Source organism: Neoarius graeffei, chromosome 15 (assembly GCF_027579695.1).
Source record: "Neoarius graeffei isolate fNeoGra1 chromosome 15, fNeoGra1.pri, whole genome shotgun sequence".
NCBI classification, from domain to species: domain Eukaryota; kingdom Metazoa; phylum Chordata; class Actinopteri; order Siluriformes; family Ariidae; genus Neoarius; species Neoarius graeffei.
The window spans coordinates 30,326,677-30,348,357 of record NC_083583.1 but is presented as its reverse complement, the minus strand read 5'-3'; the positions used below and the strand labels follow the sequence as shown (position 1 = coordinate 30,348,357).

General features: G+C 42.5%; 1 protein-coding gene across 3 annotated transcripts in view; it reads left to right on the top strand.

Annotated features, from left to right (window-relative positions):
- The window catches only part of efl1 (elongation factor like GTPase 1), a 343,260-nt gene that overhangs the window by 273,875 nt on the left and 47,704 nt on the right, over positions 1 to 21,681 (top strand). For all 3 annotated transcript variants that reach the window (XM_060941122.1, XM_060941123.1, XM_060941121.1), the window contains 2 exons: positions 3,525 to 3,656; positions 18,077 to 18,224. In XM_060941122.1, coding sequence (XP_060797105.1) covers positions 3,525 to 3,656; positions 18,077 to 18,224 — 280 coding nt within the window. The remainder of the gene's footprint in view (positions 1 to 3,524; positions 3,657 to 18,076; positions 18,225 to 21,681) is intronic.

The window sequence follows — 21,681 nt, the reverse complement described above, 5'->3', positions numbered from 1 at the left end:
TAACTACCTGGCAGTTAGCGTTAGCTACAAACGTCAACACAGTAGAGCAGAAGAAAGACCCTGGCTTCCACTATGACGCAGCAATGAATCATGGGAAAGGTCGGAGTTCGGAAAAGTTGTAGATAGTCCACAAATTCTCACCCACAATTCCCCTGCAACCAGTCAGATCACGGGTTCCTATTTACAAGTGCTGCTGTAAGCAATTACGATATTTTGAATGCAGATTACTGTACAGGTCCAAATGATTTGCATTTTGTTTTTTAGTACCGCTTGTCAATTGGCATAAATTGTTTCAAAGAATTGGCAACATTTAAAAATGCATGAATAAGAGGGGTGTAAGAATGCTTCGTGAATCACGAACATGACAATGTCCATTGTGGAAATGTACACGTCACATGGGTTCGCGTGGAAATCAGCATTCTGTTATGCATGCATGTACAGTTGTGTTCAAAATAATAGCAGTGTGTTTAAAAACGTGAGTAAAGCTCAAAATCCTTATAGTTTTTATTTCCATGCATTGGGAACACTGCACATTATATTCTACATCAAAACATGAAGAAAAATGGATGAATATTTTAATTACTTTACAGAAAATGAAGAAAAATGAACATTGGGCTGTTCAAAAAAATAGCAGTGTCTGCATTTTTAATTACAAACTCCAAATATTTACTGTATAAACTGAAAAAATTTTAAGGATTTAGTATTCCTGTGAATCACTAAACTAATATTTAGTTGTATAACCACGGTTTCTGAGAACTTCTGGCACCTGTGAACAGGTATTCCAGCCCAGGATGATTTGACAACATTCCACAATTTCTCTGCATTTCTTGGTTTTGCCTCAGAAACAGCATTTTTGATGTCACCCCACAAGTTTTCTATCAGATTAAGGTCCGGGGATTGGGCTGGCCACTCCATAACTTTCATTTTGTTGGTCTTGAACCCTGATGCTGCTCGCATACTGGTGTGTTTGGAGTCATTGTCTTGTTGAAACACCCATTTCAAGGGCATTTCCTCTTCAGCATAAGGCAACATGACCTCCTCAAGTATTTTGATATATGCAAACTGATCCATGATCCCTGGTATGCGATAAATGGGCCCAACATCATAGTAAGAGAAACATTCCCATATCATGATGCTTGCACCACCATGCTTCACTGTCTTCAGAGTGTACTGTGGCTTGAATTCAGTGTTTGGGGGTCGTCTGAAAAACTGTCTGCAGCTCTTGGACCCAAAAAGAACAATTTTACTTTCATCAGTCCACAAAATGTTTTTCCATTTCTCTTTAGGCCAGTCGATGTGTTCTTTGGCAAATTGTATCCTCTTCAGCACGTCTTTTTTTTTAACAGTGGAACTTTGCGGGAGCTTCTTGCCGATAGATTAGCTTCACACGGGCATCTTCTAATTGTCACAGTACTCACAGGTAACTTCAGACCGTCTTTGATCACCCTGGAGCTGATCACTGGCTGAGTCTTTGCCATTCTGGCTATTCTTCGATCCATTCGAATGGTAGTCTTCTGTTTTCTTCCACGTCTCTCTGGCTTTGCTGTCCATTTTAAAGCACTGGAGATCATTTTAGCCGAGCAGCCCATCATTTTCTGCACTTCTTTACAGTATACGTTTTACCTCTCCAGTCAACGTTTTAATCAAAGCACGCTGTTCTTCTGAACAGTGTCTGGAACGACCCATGTTTCTCAGGTTTTCAGAGAGAAATGCATGTACAACATGTGCTGGCTTCATCCTTAAATTAGGGCCACCTGACTGACATCTGTTTTTTCACAGAATGAATGACCTCACTAATTAAACTCCACACTGCTATTATTTTGAACACGTCCCTTTCACTTAATTATTCGATTACACAGACTCGGGAGCATGCATATCATGAATGTTGGGTCTGTTGGTTTTCTATGACTCTGCTACACCTACTGGTAAATTATTTGCCATGTAGTAATATAATTTCCACCAAAAACAGTGATTGATCTGGTTAGTCATGTTGGACTGCTGTTATTTTGAACACAAGTGTATGTAATGCAGTGGCACTCTTGGAACACTCTGTCCGTCCGAAACACCCTTTTTCTCAGCAACCACAAATCATAGCCACTTGATATTTGGTACCGAGCTTCAGCTTGGGGTTCTATACCGTGTATACCGTTTTCAGGTCTGTCGCACATCGACTTCCTGTTTACCGACGGAATGTATTTACGAAACACACAGGGTGGATTTTGACGCGATTTCAAGAAGCAAAATGCTCTTTCAAAATGACAGTTTGCCAGAATACTGTTTGAAATCCCTGTGGAGAGACACTGCTCTTGACTTACTTGTTTCAGGGTTAATTATTTGTTGAAGTCAACATTCATAATAAGTGTCCTGTTCCTTCGATTGCTTGCTTTCTGTTATAAGCGAGAGCGGCGGGATACGCAAGTGAGCAGTAGCTCACGGTCGATCTTGTTTATCATGTGAATTCAGTTCTGATCGATGTTTTGGGTAGCTCTCCCTTTGGGGAACAAAATTTAGTCCTTTGTTGATTTTCCTGTTGGACACAATTTGTCGTGGAGGTTGGTCCTCTCGCACATCGTCCCATTTCAGTTCTGTTTAATGTTTTGGTAGTCCTGGTTGTTTTGATGGCAGGCCAGATGAGCTACTATGTCCTTGACATGTTGGCTAATGATTTTTGAAACTACTTGAACGTACTGTTTTCTTCCATTTTCTCTGACATGTTTTAAATCTTGGAGCATTTCAAGGAGCACATCATTATTGGGGAACATTTCTCATATTTTCTGCAGCAGCATGACAATAATAATAATAATAATTTCTGATTCCTTTATCAGATAATTCCATCCAACCGATAGATAATCGCTGCCGAGTACAGCATCGGTGCACACGACGCTGTCGCATATCTGTACTCAGCACTTTATTTCTTTCTGTTCAGTGGAGATCTTGAAAGCTATAAGATGTTTATCTGCTCGAGCACATGAGCAGGGTGTGTGATGACAGAGTCGTCTTTTGTCCATTCATTCTCACAGCTTCTTGTTGAAGTGTGCTAAGTGCAGGTGTGGTTTGGTTGTTTTCATTTCAAGTCCAAGCATGCTCAGTTGCTTATACACTGACACACACAACCACACACAGATGTTGTTCTCCGCAGGAGCCGCTGGTGCTTAAAGTGACAGTTTGGCCCAAAATGACATGCACAGTTTCCCCCCCCATGTGTTCTGTCAGCCAAGACATGGAGGTTTGAGGCTAATTTATCTAACAAGTAAAGAAATCTTGCAGCCTCTGCATCTTGCAAACCGGGTGTGTACCGTAAATCACGTACACTTGCCCAACGTCAGGCTGGTTATTTGATTATTTTCCAATAACAACACGTCCCATTGTGTTTCCTTACTCAGGTTTTGCCTAAACTGTTCTTTTAATGCTAACAGGTTACTCATTTTTATTTTTAAACTTAGCTGTTATACGTGTTATGCATGTTAATGTGTGGGTGATTTTACTCTCGACAGTGTTGGTCTGTTTTGTTGTTGCTTCTGTAGGAATCGGTGGGATGGAGGAGTTTGTTCTAAAGTCAGCCACCATCTCAACCTCGGCCGCATGCCCCCCCTTCACACCACTCAACTTCGAGGCCACGCCCATCGTCAGAGTGGCGATTGAACCCAAACATCCCAGTAAGTATTTGCCTAACACTCTTACACACACCAAAAAGTGATATAAACAGAAGTGTGAAGATGGCTGTTCTGGCCTGAGGAAAGAAATTTGGCTGTGAACAGTTGAGAGTCCGTCCATCTGTGCAAGTTATATCTGAGCAGAGACGCACATAATTTGGCTGAATAAAGTTTTAGCTAAAAAGTAGGACTCGTGTCCCTTATGCAAGCACGTTTTTCACTTTTAAACGTGTATTTCATTTGAAACTCTTGGGTCCTTTAAGGTTTAGAATTACTTTTGAACTTTGTGAGAATCGAAATGTTATATAATGATTGCATCATGTATTTAAATGCATGGAGTTGGTTTGTACAGTAAAGGTTCAGAGGTTTTGCATAAATTTCTCAAAATCAAGACTTGATTTGTAGCCAAGATAACCAAAGTTGTTTACTGAGATGATAAAGTGATCAGTTGAGCTTGGAAATGAAAACTGGTCAAAAGGGAAGTAATAATAATAACGAGACGGTCAATGACGATGTAGCTCACTGCGGCCCCGTCTAGTCCAGAAGGAACGATATAAAGTGGGCCACCTTGCGCAATAAATGTTGCAAGCTATATATAGAAGCTCTAAACACCCGAGGAATACCTACAGTGGTGCTTGAAAGTTTGTGAACCCTTTAGAATTTTCTATATTTCTGCATAAATATGACCGAAAACGTCATCAGATTTTCACACAAGTCCTAAAAGTAGATAAAGAGAACCCAGTTAAACAAATGAGATAAAAATATTATACTTGGTCCTTTATTTATTTATTGAGGAAAATGATCCAATATTACATATCTGTGAGTGGCAAAAGTATGTGAACCTTTGCTGTCAGTATCTGGTGTGACCCCCTTGTGTAGCAATAACTGCAACTAAACGTTTGCGGTAACTGTTGATCAGTCCTGCACACCGGCTTGGAGGAATTTTAGCCCATTCCTCCATACAGAACAGCTTCAACTCTGGGATGTTGGTGGGTTTCCTCACATGAACTGCTCGCTTCAGGTCCTCCTACAACATTTCACTTGGATTAAAGTGCATATCACGGGTAAATTCAGGAGCAAGATCAATGTAATTCTCCTATTTTATATTAAATTTTGGTCCAGTATCTGTCACATTCTGCATTCTCTGCAATTTTTTTTTACCTTGCGCAATACCAGAAAAATTCAGTTGCAATCAAGCCATCTGAGGCGAATTGGTCCGCCTCTGAAAAAACTTGCCATTTGGATTTCCCGGCAAACATTGATTTTCGTGACGTCGTCTGCAGGACGCCTCCTTCTGAATCCTACGTCAGCGCTGGTTTGTTTATGAGAAAACGACCTGGTGGTTTTCTGCAAATTTCTTCAACATTATCGCGTAATTATTAAAATGGTGAACAGATGTATCGTAGGAGGGTGTAGCAACACCAATCTTGATGGGATTAGTACTCATCGTTTTCCAGAAGTCCGGACAATGAGAGAGAAATGGGAGCGCTTGGTCTACACAGGCTGTGCACTGAAACTGTGCAAAGCTCTCGCATCCTGCTGGCGCTTCCGCAGGTAATGTCACGAATCTGGCTCCAGACTCCCTTGGGATTTTTCCAGACGCGTTTTGTTATTTTATTTTTTTCTGCTGTAGACAGATGGCCTTGTGCAAAATTACCCTTCTGGATGAGTGTGTAAAGGGACATACAGGTAATCGTCGACTTGCGACCTATGCAACTTACGACCGATCAACTTTACGACCGTCTGGTTATGACTGGCAAGTGTTTCCCAGCTGAGCGTACGACAGTTTCTGCCCCAGCTCCTGGCAGCGCCCAGCATCCAGCCTCTCGCCGCGTACAACAGCTTCCGCTCCAGCTCCTGGCCCCACCCAGCATCCAGCCTCTCGCCGCGTATGACAGCTTCCGCCCCAGCTCCTGGCCCCACCCAGCATCCAGCCTCTCGCCACGTACGACAGGCCCCGCTCAGCATCCAGCCTCTCGCTGCGTACAACAGTTTCCGCCCTAGCTTCTGGCCCCGCCCAGCATCCAGCCTCTCGCCGCGTACGACAGTTTCCTCCCCAGCTCCTGGCCCCGTCCAGCATCCAGCCTCTCGCCGCATACAACATTTTCCGCCCCAGCTCCTGGTTTATGAAACGAGCAAATCCTCCCGCCAGCCCGAGCGCTGCAACAGCTGATGACGACGTAGACGACCCACAGCCAAGCACCAGTGATGCCAGCGGTCACTAAGTTTTGTATTTTGCTATGTTTTACATTTGTATTTTGGTATGTTTCAATGTTTTCTATTTTTCACACCTGTATTTCATATTTTTTGTTTTGCACATATTAAATGAATTGTACTGTACGCAGTGTAGTATGCAGTGTTTGACTTAAACCAAATAATGAGCCAAGGTAATGAAATAAGAAAATGTTGATAAAATAAGACTTTAAGATGATTACAATATCATTACACATCACAATATACTTACGGTCATTTAACATAGGCCGACTTACGACCAGATCGGTTTACGACCGGTCAGTCGTAACCAAACGCAGTCGTAAGTCGACGACTACTTGTACTTTCATATAAAAAAAAAAATTGGTCCAGAATATGCCCTTTAAGGTGAGGACTTTGACTTGGCCATTCCAAAACATTAACTTTATTCTTCTTTAACCATTCTTTGGTAGAACGACTTGTGTGCATGGGGTTGTTCTCTTGCTGCACGAACCATCTTCTCTTGAGATACAGTTCATGGACAGATGTCCTGACATTTTCCTTTAGCATTCGCTGGTATAATTCAGAATTCATTGTTCCATCAATGATGGCAAGCTGTCCTGGCCCAGATGCAGCAAAACAGGCCCAAACCATGATACTACCACCACCATGTTTCACAGATGGGATAAGGTTCTTATGCTGGAATGCAGTGTTTTCCTTTCTCCAAACATAACGCTTCTCATTTAAACCAAAAAGTTCTATTTTGGTCTCATCTGTCCACAAAACATTTTTTCCAACAGCCTTCTGGCTTGTCCATGCGATCTTTAGCAAACTGCAGATGAGCAGCAATGTTCTTTTTGGAGAGCAGTGGCTTTCTCCTTGCAACCCTGCCATGCACACCATTGCTGTTCAGTGTTCTCCTGATGGTGGACTCGTGAACATTAGCCAATGTGAGAGAGGCCTTCAGTTGCTTAGAAGTTACCCTGGGGTCCTTTGTGACCTCGCCAACTATTACACGCCTTACTCTTGGAGTGATCTTTGCTGGTTGACCACTCCTGGGGAGGGTAACAATGGTCTTGAATTTCCTCCATTTGTACACAATCTGTCTGACTGTGGATGGGTGGAGTCCAAACTCTTTAGAGATGGTTTGTAACCTTTTCCAGCCTGATGAGCATCAACAACGCTTTTTCTGAGGTCCTCAGAAATCTCCTTTGTTTGTGCCATGATACACTTCCACAAACATGTGTTGTGAAGATCAGACTTTGATAGATCCCTGTTCTTTAAATAAAACAGGGTGCCCACTCACACCTGATTGTCATCCCATTGATTGAAAACACCTGACTAGTATGTCAGTATGTGAACTAGAGGTTCACATAGTTTTGCCATTCACAAATATGTACTATTGGATCATTTTCCTCAATAAATAAATGACCAAGTATGTTTGTCTCATTTGTTTAACTGGGTTCTCTTTATCTACTTTTAGGACTTGTGTGAAAATCTGATGATGTTTTAGGTCATATTTATGCAGAAATATAGAACATTCTAAAGGGTTCACAAACTTTCAAGCACCACTGTACCTATTTGCCAGAAATAATCCAAAATGGTGAGGAATTGACCGAGAGGGAGCGATTTTTGTTGAACTGCTCATTAAGGTTTAATTAGTCCATCACTTGATTCATAATTGTAATTCAGCAAATCTGGGTAGAAGTTATATGCACCCTAGGTGGCCCTACCTTCATGCCAGAAAGAATCAAATTCGGTGAAGAACTGAGGGAGAAGAAGTGATTTGTGTGGAAACTGCTCGTTAGGGCTTAATTACTCCATATCTTCATTATTAATTGCAGTTATGCAAATTTGGGTAGAAGCTACCGGTATATGCACCCCAGGCAGACCTACCTTCCTGCCAGAAATAAAACAACTTGGTGAAGAATTGAGAGAGAGAAGCAGCGATTTTCATGAAATGTGGAAGACGACGGATGGACGATGAACAACACATGATGGCATAAGCTCATCGCCTGTCGGCCAGATGAGCTAATAAAAGGGAACAGTGAGATAATGGCTGTTAAAGCATCTTTTCTAGTTGTTATCAGCGCTGATAACAACTTGGGTCGTATCTTCCGTTTTATGATGCGCCAAATGTTTTCTATGGGTGAAAGATCTGGACTGCAGGCTGGCCAGTTCAGTACCCGGACCCTTCTTCTACGCAGCCATGATGCTGTAATTGATGCAGTATGCGGTTTGGCATTGTCATGTTGCAAAATGCAAGGTCTTCCCTGAAAGAGACGTCGTCTGGATGGGAGCATATGTTGCTCTACAACCTGGATATACCTTTCAGCATTGATGGTGTCTTTCCAGATGTGTAAGCTGCCCATGCCACACGCACTAATGCAACCCCATACCATCAGAGATGCAGGCTTCTGAACTGAGCGCTGATAACAACTTGGGTCGTCCTTCTCCTCTTTAGTCCGAATGACACGGCGTCCCTGATTTCCATAAAGAACTTCAAATTTTGATTCGTCTGACCACAGAACAGTTTTCCACTTTGCCACAGTCCATTTTAAATGAGCCTTGGCCCAGAGAAGACGTCTGCGCTTCTGGATCATGTTTAGATACGGCTTCTTCTTTGAACTATAGAGTTTTAGCTGGCAACGGCGGATGGCACGGTGAATTGTGTTCACAGATAATGTTCTCTGGAAATATTCCTGAGCCCATTTTGTGATTTCCAATACAGAAGCATGCCTGTATGTGATGCAGTGCCGTCTAAGGGCCTGAAGATCACGGGCACCCAGTATGGTTTTCCGGCCTTGACCCTTACGCACAGAGATTCTTCCAGATTCTCTGAATCTTTTGATGATATTATGCACTGTAGATGATGATATGTTCAAACTCTTTGCAATTTTACACTGTCGAACTCCTTTCTGATATTGCTCCACTATTTGTCGGCGCAGAATTAGGGGGATTGGTGATCCTCTTCCCATCTTTACTTCTGAGAGCCGCTGCCACTCCAAGATGCTCTTTTTATACCCAGTCATGTTAATGACCTATTGCCAATTGACCTAATGAGTTGCAATTTGGTCCTCCAGCTGTTCCTTTTTTGTACCTTTAACTTTTCCAGCCTCTTATTGCCCCTGTCCCAACTTTTTTGAGATGTGTTGCTGTCATGAAATTTCAAATGAGCCAATATTTGGCATGAAATTTCAAAATGTCTCACTTTCGACATTTGATATGTTGTCTATGTTCTATTGTGAATACAATATCAGTTTTTGAGATTTGTAAATTATTGCATTCCATTTTTATTTACAATTTGTACTTTGTTCCAACTTCTTTGGAATCGGGGTTGTATCCTGGCCTGTGATCTAGCCAACATTGTAGCCCCAGGAACTTTAAATATGTTATCGAGTTTTAATTTGGTGAATAAAAGGACACAATAAGTCTGTAAAAAGTATGAATACGTTGGAACATTTCCACTGACAGAATTTCTTCTCTTTCAATGTGAAGTGGCTGATACTTGGTAACATACATGTCCTTTGTCTTTGTTACAAAACTGTCATCGAGTCAACAGTCCTAACTTTCAAATCTGTCTTCACACTTGAAAGGTTTCATAGGTACCTTGTGGGCAGGATGAGATTTCCTGATCCTGATTTGCTGATGTATTTTGCAAATATGACTGAGCTTGGGAGTGTCTTCACAATGTACACATGGTTATCACAGCAAATGTTGAATGCGACATACATCATCACACCTGTCTGTTCTTGTTGAACATCTCATACCAAAAGCCATGGGCATTGCTCTGGAGTCGGTCCCCTTTACTGTAGTAATAGCCTTCACTCTTGCAGGAAGGCTTCCACTAGATTTTAGAAAGCGGCTGTGGGGATTTGTGTGCATTCAGCCAGAAGAGAAATAGTGATGTTCAGCTAGAAGGCCTGGGATGCAGTCGGCATTCCGATTCATCCCAAAAGTGTTCAGTGGGGTTGACTGGACTCTGAGCAGGCCATTCAGGTTCTTCCACACCAACCGTGGCAAACTATGTCTTCATGGACCTTCCTTCATGCAAAACAACATAATTATGCTGGGCTTCTTAGTTCCAGTATTTTTTGCCATTTCCATAAAATTTATTTAATCCTGTGCTTAACCTGAGTCTGAATATGCATAACTTTCCCGGTGTAAATACTAATGTACAGTAACTTGGATTTAAGTTGCCCATTCTGTGCCTCCTTAAGGAAAGTAGTAAACTTTAGACACCAGCCATTTCTTGGCTTAGGGAAAAATCGGTACCCTATGGGTACATGTGGCTACTGCTTATAAATAAAAGTTTTCTGATCCCATGTCCATACAGTAAATATAGCATATATATTTAATCTATGAGGCAGTAGCCACAAAACTGAAGCGTAATCCAAAAATGAACAATTTAAAAATCACAGAAGTAAAATATACTAAGTGTCTGTACTTTATATTATTCGACTCTTACCTCTTAGAGTTTTCGAAACTGAAACCTCCGAACCGAGGCTGACATACACACCCTGTCACCATGACCCAAACTTTTATTTCCCGGAAATGGCCCGGTGCTAGAGCTCAGTGGTCTCAATACTCTTTTCGACAACTTCCCGTACCAACTCGGAAGCGCGTCACATCTCCATCACACATGGGACCACTGGCCGAAGAAGGCGAGGAAAGGGGGACAACCTGGAGTATATTTTAAAATAGGAACGCACTTTCCCTCAGTAATAAGCATAAACATGCCTGAAAACGATTTCTTTCGTCTAGTCCATTTATTTCAAATGGTGAACCGAATTGTATACACTCACCGGCCATTTTAATAGGAACACCTGTATGCGTATGAGCAGTGCACGATTGTTACACTCATTCTTACAACACAATGACATAGTGACTCCTGCCTCTATGAGGCAGTAGCCACAAAAATTGTGTCCATTTGATTTCTGGTTTTAAATATACACACAGCTTGATTGTTTTAAGTCTTAATTAGCAGTATGTACCAGATAAACGCATAAACTCGTTGCCTGACGTGTGTGGTACAAGTATCTTTAGCCTCGGAGATGCCATGCCAACCACAAGAAGCTCACAGTAATACTTGCCCTCATGTGGAACTCATTAGTGTAGATGACGGTTAAATGTTTCCCGTTTTAGAGCACAAAGGAACTGACTGATTACACACACACACCGCTCATTGTAGCGGTGAAGATTGTTCCATGGTGATGCAGGATTATTTTAGATTGCCATAAGGTTAACTGAGGTTATTAAAAGTTGGAAGAAAGTAAGCAAACAATTTGGAGTGTTAACACTAGGTGGTGTGTAGACACTTAACAGGCTATGGCACTTTACTGCAGTCAATTTTTTTTTTTTTTACATAACCATAAGATTCATAATCAGATCTGCAACTGGAATGTTTCTCCATACAATTCTCATTACTAGTACATCTCCTAATTTACATCTTGGGTGGCACGGTGGTGTAGTTGTTAGCACGGTCGCCTCACAGCAAGAAGGTTCTGGGTTCGAACCCAGCGGCCGGTGAGGGCCTTTCTGTGTGGAGTTTGCATGTTCTCCCCGTGTCTGCGTGGGTTTCCTCCGGGTGCTCCGGTTTCTCCCACAATCCAAAGACATGTAGGTTAATATGGGACGGCCTTGGGCTGAGGTGCCCTTAAGCGAGGCACCTAACTCCCAACTGCTCCCCGGGCGCTGTTAGCATGGCTGCCCACTGCTCTGGGTATGTGTGTGTGCTCTTTGCTTCAGATGGGTTAAATGCAGAGAGGAAATTTCACAAGTGTGTGATGAATAAAAGTTGTGCTTGCTTTCTTTCTTTTATATTGCAGCACTGGCTACATTACAAAATTATAACTCATTATGACTACAACGATGCCGCTGCCACCAGTTAATCTAGCCTATCTAGTTACTAATTTGTATGCCTTACTGTTAAAATATACTTCAAACAGGAAGGAAGCTGGCGGCACGGTGGTGTAGTGGTTAGCGCTGTCGCCTCACAGCAAGAAGGTCCGGGTTCGAGCCCCGTGGCCGGCGAGGGCCTTTCTGTGTGGAGTTTGCATGTTCTCCCCGTGTCCGCGTGGGTTTCCTCCGGGTGCTCCGGTTTCCCCCACAGTCCAAAGACATGCAGGTTAGGTTAACTGGTGACTCTAAATTGACCGTAGGTGTGAATGTGAGTGTGAATGGTTGTCTGTGTCTATGTGTCAGCCCTGTGATGACCTGGCGACTTGTTCAGGGTGTACCCCGCCTTTCACCCGTAGTCAGCTGGGATAGGCTCCAGCTTGCCTGAGACCCTGTAGAACATGATAAAGCAGCTAGAGATAATGAGATGAGATGAGGAAGGAAGCTACTGACAAAAATCCACTTTCAGACCTTTGACCTTGCTGTGACCTTGGCCCTGTTTGGATGAGTTCCAAAATCTCATCAGTTCATCTGCTGCTTACAGTGATATAATTCCATATAAAGCATACAAACATTCAACCACTCGTTCTTGAGATATCGCACTAATGGGATCTCAAAATCAATGGAAAGCCAGACAGGCCGAAAAGATCATGCCTCCATCACCTAATAACCCATAAGATAGCTAAAACGAGAAAATGATTTGTGAAAACTTTTTTTTTTTTCCAGGCAGTTCATCTTTCATTTTAGTGGAAACAAGTGAACATTTCACCGTAAACTAAAACCTAATGCTAAAAACTTGTTCAGCATTAATAGCACTGCTGTTAGCAAGAAATGCTGAACACGTGAATGATGATTAGTGAATGTCACTTGAGAAACACACACATGGAATTTGTTCCAAGTCACTGATTTAGAAAATTGACTACAAATTTGCAATCCAGTCGAAGATGTCTGAAGATTCGCAGTCATCCAGGTACATAGTAATCTGTGGTTGGTAGAAGAGAGCACCTGGACTTGCTTGAAGATTCTTGAAAACGTTTCACCTCTACCACATGCACTAGGGTTGCCACCATTCAGAAATGAAAATAAGGGACGCCCACCACGGCTCCTGGGGGCCATGACCAACACGGGCACGACTCCCATGGGGTGGGGTGCCCGCAGCAGTGGTATGTTTTATTTTCTAGGTGTTTTTAGTAAAGGGGTGATCAAGAAAGCAATTACTCATACTTAAAGCTTGAAATGCTTAATTGCCAATGCTGTAAAAATGTATAATGTACAAGTGGGCAACAATGAACTTTTAAAATATAATCTAAATATATTGAGAACTTATCACTGTAAATGTAAGTGCATAACTGTTCTTGGTGTAGGGACTCTTTGTGAACCTTGGGGACATTTTTACTTAGAGAGGAAAAAAGAGAACAAAAAACACCACCACAACAAACATGTATATCTGCTTATTCAAGAATGCAGAAAACAAGAAAGTGCAAAACATTACTCCTTCCTTCAACAGTCCTGAGTTCATCAGGAACTGTTGTGTTTCTCTTGTCTGTGGAGTAGAAGAAGAAGAAGAAACCTTTATTCGTCACATGCACACTTCAAGCACAGTGAAATTCATCCTCTGTGTTCACTGCATCCTCTCCATCTGAAGCAGTGAACACACACGCGCGCGCGCACCCAGAGCAGTGGGCAGCCATACTACAGCGCCCGGGGAGCAGTCAGGGGTTCGGTACCTTGCTCAAGGGCACTTCAGCCCAAGGCCGCCCAACGTCAACCTAACTGCATGTCTTTGGACTGTGGGGGAAACCGGAGCACCCGGAGGAAACCCACGCAGACACGGGGAGAACATGCAAACTCCACACAGAAAGGCCCTCGCCGGCCACTGGGTTCGAACCCGGAACCTTCTTGCTGTGAGGCGACTGTGCTAACCACTACACCACCGTGCCGTGTAGACCAGATTTAAACAGTCAACAGATTTCCCTCACTTCTTTTTCCAAGTGTACTTCTTGGTGACGTTTTTAAAAGGCCCGGGTTTTTTGAGCAGCGCCGGTGTGTGTTGTCTGTCTCTAGGCAACCGTGACAGCGCCACACGCAGTGACGCAGGCAGCCAGGCACAGAGCGGGACACAGAGTGGAGGGGTTTGTGTCCTGGGTAGATCCCGCAACGGAGTATTTCCTGTTTTATTTTGTTCATTATTGTTAGATTTAGTGTTGTGTGAGACAGACACGTGTATTGGACATTTATGAAAATACGGAACAAATTGCGTCCCGTATCAGTTCAATACGGGATACAAGATTTAATTGCCAAATGAATGACGATTCCGTATTTTACGGGACGGGTGGCAGCCCTACGCGGCACCCCGGTTGAGAGAGGCTGATCTAGAGTGTGTGAAAAGCCCAGGAGATCAGCAGTTTCTAAAATACTCGAACCAGTCCATCTGGCACCATCGAAGTCTAGTCCATCTGGCACCATCACCCATGCCACAGCGAGAGTCACACTTTGAGATCACAATTTTTCCCATTCTGATGTTTGAAGTGAACATTAACTGAAGCTCTTGATTTGTATCTGAGTGATTTTATGCATTGTGCTGCTGTCAAGGGATCAGCTGATTTAGAGAACAGCAGGTGTATGGGTGTACCTGATAAAGTGGCCAGTGAGTGTAACTGCATGATTGCGACTGTGATTATTGCTTTTATAGAATAATAAGAACTTAATATCAAGTGCCTGACATTTCGGACACAGTATGGCCAAATAATTTGTTTATTTTTGTTCTGTGAATGGAAATCGATCCCAAGAAGCCACACTCACTGATAGCCTGATGGCTAACTAGCGCACAATGAGTTGTACATTCCCGTTAAAGGTGCATCCAGTGAAACTGGCTTCCCTTCTTCCTTTTCCTCTTCATCTGTAGAGCTTTGACATTTTAGAAGTTATATTCATGAAAACATAAAGCAGCAGGTGTATGAAATAAAATGCCCTGTGATTGTATATTGCATTATATGTTAGTTGATTAGCACAGCTGTCTGAAATACCAGCGCTGGAACACCTAAATTCCCTTTTTCACCTAATAAATGCTGCTATAATAATAAACCATGCATACTCAAGGACTCTTATTAGCACGATACTCATATTGAACATCCTATCAACACACTACTGTTTGACTTTATAGAGTACAGTTGTAGAAAAGTAACAATTCACAATCCCACTATTATTGGGTGTCACTGCGGTTTCCCTGAACTGTTTCTCCCTCATGACTTCTCAGGGAGTTTTTCCTTGCCATTATCTCCTCTGGCTTGCTCATCATGGAGCTAAATATAAATCTACGTCCGGATTTCTGTTAAGCTGCTTTGTGACATTGTTGATTGTTAAAAGCACACTACAGATGAACAGTGTTCTCCACGGGCGCTTTTGAAGTGGCGCACCGCCGCGTTATAATTCTGCCCCTCCACTCTTACCTTGGCCAAAAAAAAAAAGTAACTTCATCAGTATAAATCGTAAAGTATTCGCTTTATTTAATTTTGTAACTATTGAACACGCAGAAGACCATTAAACAAATGCATACGGGGCTACCTGAAGTGGCTACGTGATTGCAGTCCGGCCGGCTGCATACAGATTGTGACCCAGCGCTCTGCACATTGAGGTCTATCCCTGCGTTACACTACACCGCACCACGTTACACTACAGTATACTGACACACAGTAACGCTGGAAGCTACAAGCTGCGGCTAGCCAGCAGCTAATTAACTTTTCGGTGTGCACACGCAGGTTGTTTGTAACGTTATTGTGCAACAGTTACGCTTATCCACCGTCTTTTCTGACCGTACACAGTTACAGTAATCATATAACACACACATTAGTTAAGTTCAGGTCTTTTATTTTATGTATCTGTGATTGTGTATGCGAGAGCTGCATTCTCCCGTCGCTTCATTGTTTGTTTACTGCAGGACTGCCGGGTTCCTGGGTCAAAGGACCCGAACTACGGAACCAGTCTCGGGCACGCGCACCAGCTCGTGCATGGATTGGAGTAGTTTCACCCAATTAACATGATGTGTATTGTAAAAAATGTATGCATTTATTGTAATCGGGTATTTTGTTTATGCATGGGAGTTTATTTTTCACACACAAAAAAATTTTATTAATTCAGGGATGCGCAACATCAGTCTCAACTGAAATGTCAAATGAGTCATAATTTTTTGTAAAATGATTTTAACAATGATTTCGCATTTTCTATTCATGTATTGGCCAGTTTCACTGTCAAAAAATCCCAAAGTCTGTTAAATAAAAAATAATAAGTTAAACTTATATAGCGCCTTTCAAGAAACCCAAGGACGCTTTACAATTATAAACAAAGAAAAAAAATAATAACAATTTAAAAAAAAATAATAATAAATAAATGAATAAATAATAAAAAATAAAAAGTCCACCAAGTAGGAGTCAGGATGTAATTCCAGAGGTGTAGCAGCCACAGTCCCACCAAAAGGCGCATGAAAACGAGTCCCACATCTCCAGCACAGCCGCCATGACGCTGTCAGCCACATCGCTCAAACACCACACCATGGATCCTCAAAGCGAGCAGAGAAGCTCCGCCACGCAGAGCACTGGTGTGTCCCAAACCGCCTGCACAGCCGCCGTGACGCCACCGAGCAACATTGCTCGGAACATCACGCCAAGCATTAAAGCGCAGAGCACTGGACAACCACGAATGTTAAATGAGCAACGAGCTCACTGCAGTCCATAGCTGGGAGCGCAGGCATCACCCACAGCGAACCAAGGCCTAGAGGGAACCAACGCCCAAAACTGGGTCCGGAGCTACACCACAACCGGCGGACAAAACACTCAAACAAACATCAAACTACACAAACACACAGGAAAAAAAAAAAATAAAATGAAAATTGAAAAAGAATGAAAATAAAAATAAAATTAAAAAAAGCTCTGGTGAGAAGCGGCAGCCAGAATGCGCACGACGTACTCTCAACCGGAAACCAAAAAGCTTCAGGGGGACTTCGTCCTCCTGGCCCCCCACTGGGGCTCCGCCCCTGGACGCTGTTGGGGGCCTAGGCAGTCCCAAACCCCCACCACCATCTTTTATTTTTGAAAAGTAGAGAACCCTGGATGAAATTGCGTCATATTTTAAATAAATCGGCACAATTTCCAGTCGACTGCAACAGCGATGGGCAAAAACGTGGTCTGTTGAACATCGAATAAGTACAATGGTGCTAACATCATAAACGTAGTCAGTCACTTGCAACATCATCAGAATGACTCGGTTACTGGAACAAGGAGAAACTAGATGGGCACTCTGAAAGCGGAGACCTCCACCAAGGCCCAATGCCGTATCTCGCAACATCAGTGAAAATGAAACTAAATTCATTGACTCAGATCCGCTCTAAAGTTTAATTGGTTCTTCCTTGGGCCGTGCTACATGCTTCCACCAAGTTTCATGGAAATAAGGTTAGTAGGTTTTGTGCGATCCTGCTTACAGACAGTCAAACCACACCGAAAACATAACTTCCTTGGTGGAGGTTAGAAAAAACAAGTCTCTTTACAAAATTTAAGCAGTTACTTGGTGCTTAAACAGTTAACTCACACCATCGGGATATTTTGCTTCCAGGTTGCGTTATTGCTAGAAGCACTTGAGCTATGATAGTAAGCGAGGTAATACCTCCACTTTATAACGAAGCAGAAAATCACCCACAGAAAGATGCAGCAGTAATTTTTCACTTGTGTAGTAGAAGTGAGATTAAAAAAATAATAATAATAAAGCATCCCCACGGTTTTCTGTGGTTTCTCATTTCTTGCCTGCTGCTAAGCCTCCTGCCACTACCGTAGTATCTGGTACTATACATTTAAGAGTCCTGGGTACTCTCACTAGTGTGGGAGTGTGTTCAGCATCTCAAACACACTTGCTTCTGTGGTTTCTGATGCTGTATGACCCATTGTTACCGACAAAAATGGGCACTGAAGAGAGAAAAATAGTCGTAGCTCCATTTCAAAGGCTATCAGACTCGAGCAGGAGGTGTGGCCTCATGTCTAAAGGTGGAATAGTGCTGCTGTTTCGCTCTTCTGCTATTTTATGAAACGGTTTATGTGTATGTCTACTTTTAAGGTGAGTGTGTATTGATATTAGCATGCATTTTACATCAAGTGAACTCTCAAATATAATCTTGTATTATTTTTTTTAGGAAGCAGTACATTCGCATCATAGCTGTTGTACAAAATAAAGAAGCAAAGTTTAGTCACTACAAATGTCTGAGTTGATTTTGCAGTGTTTTAGTCACATATTGTTTTGTATGGAGCTTTCTCTTATGTGTGCGCGCGCTCTAAACTTGTGTATTTGTGTAGGCGAGATGCCCAAGCTGGTGCAGGGGATGCGTCTCCTGAACCAGGCTGACCCGTGCGTGGAAGTTTTAATTCAGGAGAGCGGAGAGCATGTACTCATTACAGCAGGAGAAGTTCATCTGCAGCGATGCCTCGATGACCTCCGAGAGAGGTACAGATGCAGCCCCACACACAGTTTTTAGACTTTTATGCATCTTGGCTGTTCTACATGTGTGAAACCTTGACTGTGAGCATTAGCATTGATTTATAAATTTGCTTGAGCTTGTTTAACTTGTACATCACGCAAACGCAGAGACACACGTTCTCTCTCTGACCTATGATGAGCTGCTGCTGTGTTTATAGGCGTGCTTTTGATTCAGTAAGCGTGAGAGAGATTGAGATGCAGTGTACGGTTGATTATTGGAGATGAACAGATGCGGTGAATCATTTTAGACCGTGAGTGACAGCTGATTTGTGGCGCTGATGATTGGGTATGAAGATATGCTGTATTTATTATTCTAGACTGTGTGTGTGAGAGAGCGCACTTTACCAATCAGCTCGCGCTGTGATTATATCCTACCTGCGGCTCCACATCCTTTCTGCTTTTACCTTTAACCAGAGAAGGAGTAAGAAGTAATGAGGCAGAAAGGAAGTAAAATTGGGACTTTAGAGGTTTTCCTTTACAGCATGAAGGTAAATGGCTCTCATCTGCTAATTACCTTGATCGCGGTGATAGCCAGAGCAGTTTATACATCCAGCACCGGACAAACGTTTGGACGCACCTTTGAATTCAGTGGTTTTTCTTTGTGTTTATTAACTAAAAGACACATCATGTCTTAAAATAATGATGGCTGTTGTTCCTCTTTACTTAGTTGAGCGGTTCTTGACATAATATGGATGACTACAGTTGTGGAATAGGGCTATTTACTGTATTATTATTGTTTACTATTTACTGTTTGATTTCAAACACATGAAGAAGGTAAGAAATTGCACCAATTAACTTTTGACGAGGCACCTGTTAATTGAAAAGCATTCCAGGTGACGACCTCATGAAGGTGGTTAAGACGATGCCAATAGTGTGTAAAGCGTCATCAAGGTAAACGCTGGCTACTTTGAAGAACACTTTTTTTTGTTTACCATACAATTCCATACTTGTTCCATATTTCATAGTTTTGATGTCTTCAGTATTGTTCTACAATGTAGAAAATAGTCACAATACAGAAAAACCTACGAATCACTTATGAATCAGGTGTGTCCAAACTTTTAACTCGTCCTGTCCATATGTAATGTTTCTTTCTCCGGCCTACTAGACTTTTTCCTACTTTTTGTGCATGTAGTGTAAGCGGCTGGGTAATATATTATCAATATTGGGATAAATTGTGTCACTTTCCTTATGCATAGACAACAAAAGAGTTGAAAAAGTTGTCATGATTTTAAAAAAACAAAAACAAAACTAATTTGGTTATTTGGCAACAGGTCAGTAACATGATCGGGTATAAAAAGAGCATCCCAGAGAAGCTGAGTGTCCCAGAAGTAAAGATGGGGAGGGGTTCACCGCTCTGTGAAAGACTGTGTTGGAAAATAGTACAACAATTTAAAAATAACATTCCTCAATGTAAAATTGCAAAGAATTTAGGGATCACATCATCTATGGTACATAATATCATTAAAACATTCAGGGAATCCGGGGCAATCTCTGTACACAAGGGACAAGGCCGAAATCCAACACTGGATGGCTGTGACCTTCGGACTTTCAGACGACACTGCATTAAAACACACTGTTCTGGAGTGAAAATCGCTGTATGGGCTCAGGAACACTTTTGAAAACTGTAATCTGTGAACACAGTTTGTCGCTGCAACCACAAATGCAAGTTTAAACCATATATAAATAATATCCAGAAACACCACCGCCTTGTCTGGGCCTGAGCTCATTTACAATGTACTGAGGTGAAGTGGAAAACTGTCTTTTGTTTTGGTGATTCGAAATTTTTAATTATTTTTGGAACTCATGGACACCATGTCCTCTGGGCTAAAGAGGAAAGGGACCATCCAGCTCATCAATGCACAGTTCAAAAGCCAGCATCTGTGATGGTATGGGGGATCATTCATGCACATGTCATGGGTAGCTTGCACATCTGGTTGATTGATTGATGTATACAGGTTTTGAAATAACATGCTGCCATCCAGATGATGGCTGTTTCAGGGAAGTCCTTGCTTATTTCAGCAAGACAATGCCAAACTGCATTCTGCACATATTACAGCTGAATGGCTCTGTAGTAAAAGAATCCGGGGGCTAAACTGGCCTGCCTGCATTCCAGACCTGTCTCCCGTTTAAAACATTTGATGCGTTATGGAACGCAAACTATGGCAAAGGATATCCCGAAATGTTAAGCAGTTGAAATCCTACATATATCAGGCAAGAATGGGACAACATTTCTCTTTCAAAACTACAGCAGTTGGTCTCCTCAGTTGCCAGACGTTTATAGAGTGATGTTAAAAGTAGAGGTGATGCAACACAATTGTACACATTGCCCCCGTCCCAACTTTTTTTGTAACATGTTCCTGGCATTAAATTCAAAATGAGCGTATATTTTTCATTGAAATATTAAGTTTCCACGATTTGCAAGTCATCACGTTCTGTTTTTATTGACAGTTTACACAGCATCCCAATTGTTTTTGGAAACAGAGCTGTAATACTGTGACTGTGCACCTATTGCAACAAGATACTTCTCACGCTGATGATTAGTCTGCCCATTTTTGGACTGTCTTTCTATGGCGCGTCTCTATCGAGCTGTGGAGCTTCTTAGCATGTGGGCTTATAAACTCGCTTTTCCATTTATCAATTTCCCAAGTGTTGGTGCTTGCTTTCACTATAGTTCTCACTTTCAGTCTTTCTCTCTCATTCCCTGCATCATTACATCTTTGTGAAGCTCATCTGGAGTTCACTGCTGCATGTCCAGATCAGTACTCTTTGAAGTGATGGTCTGTGGCAGGAAAGTGTTGATGCCTGTGTGCCACTGGTCTGTGAGTGCTGCCTTCATACTGTGCCCTGGAAAATATTACTGAAATATTTCCAAAATATTACTACACACACAATCCCAGGTATGCTGCTGCTATCCAGTTTTATGTCATGGTTCCACCTCTGGGCGGGTTAGACGTTTCACGGCAGCCTTCCGTTCTCCACGATTTTGCGCGTCAGCTGCCGAAAGACCATACTTCTTGAAATCACTACTGACACCCTCTAACCGGGTCTTTCGGGGGCGGCCCCTAGGTTTTCGCCCACACACATCAAGATCAACAACCCTGGAAATCCAAGCAGCACTGAGGCGAACATGTCCGTACCACCTCAAGCGTCTTACAGCAATGGCTGTGTTGGTATCAGTGACATGAAGCTTTCCTAGCAGGGAGGAAGTTGGAATGTGGGCGTCTCCCCGTACACCGCATACCCATCTAAGCATGGAGTGCTCATTCTTTTTTCTATACGATACAGGTCGGCCTTCTTCATAGGCCAGCATTCAATGGCATAGAGCATTGTGCTTCGTACACGAGTTGTAAACGGAGCCCCAGGTCTTTAGGGAAAGGCTTTTACTTGTCAAGATGGGGAGTAGCTCATGGAATTTCCCCCAAGC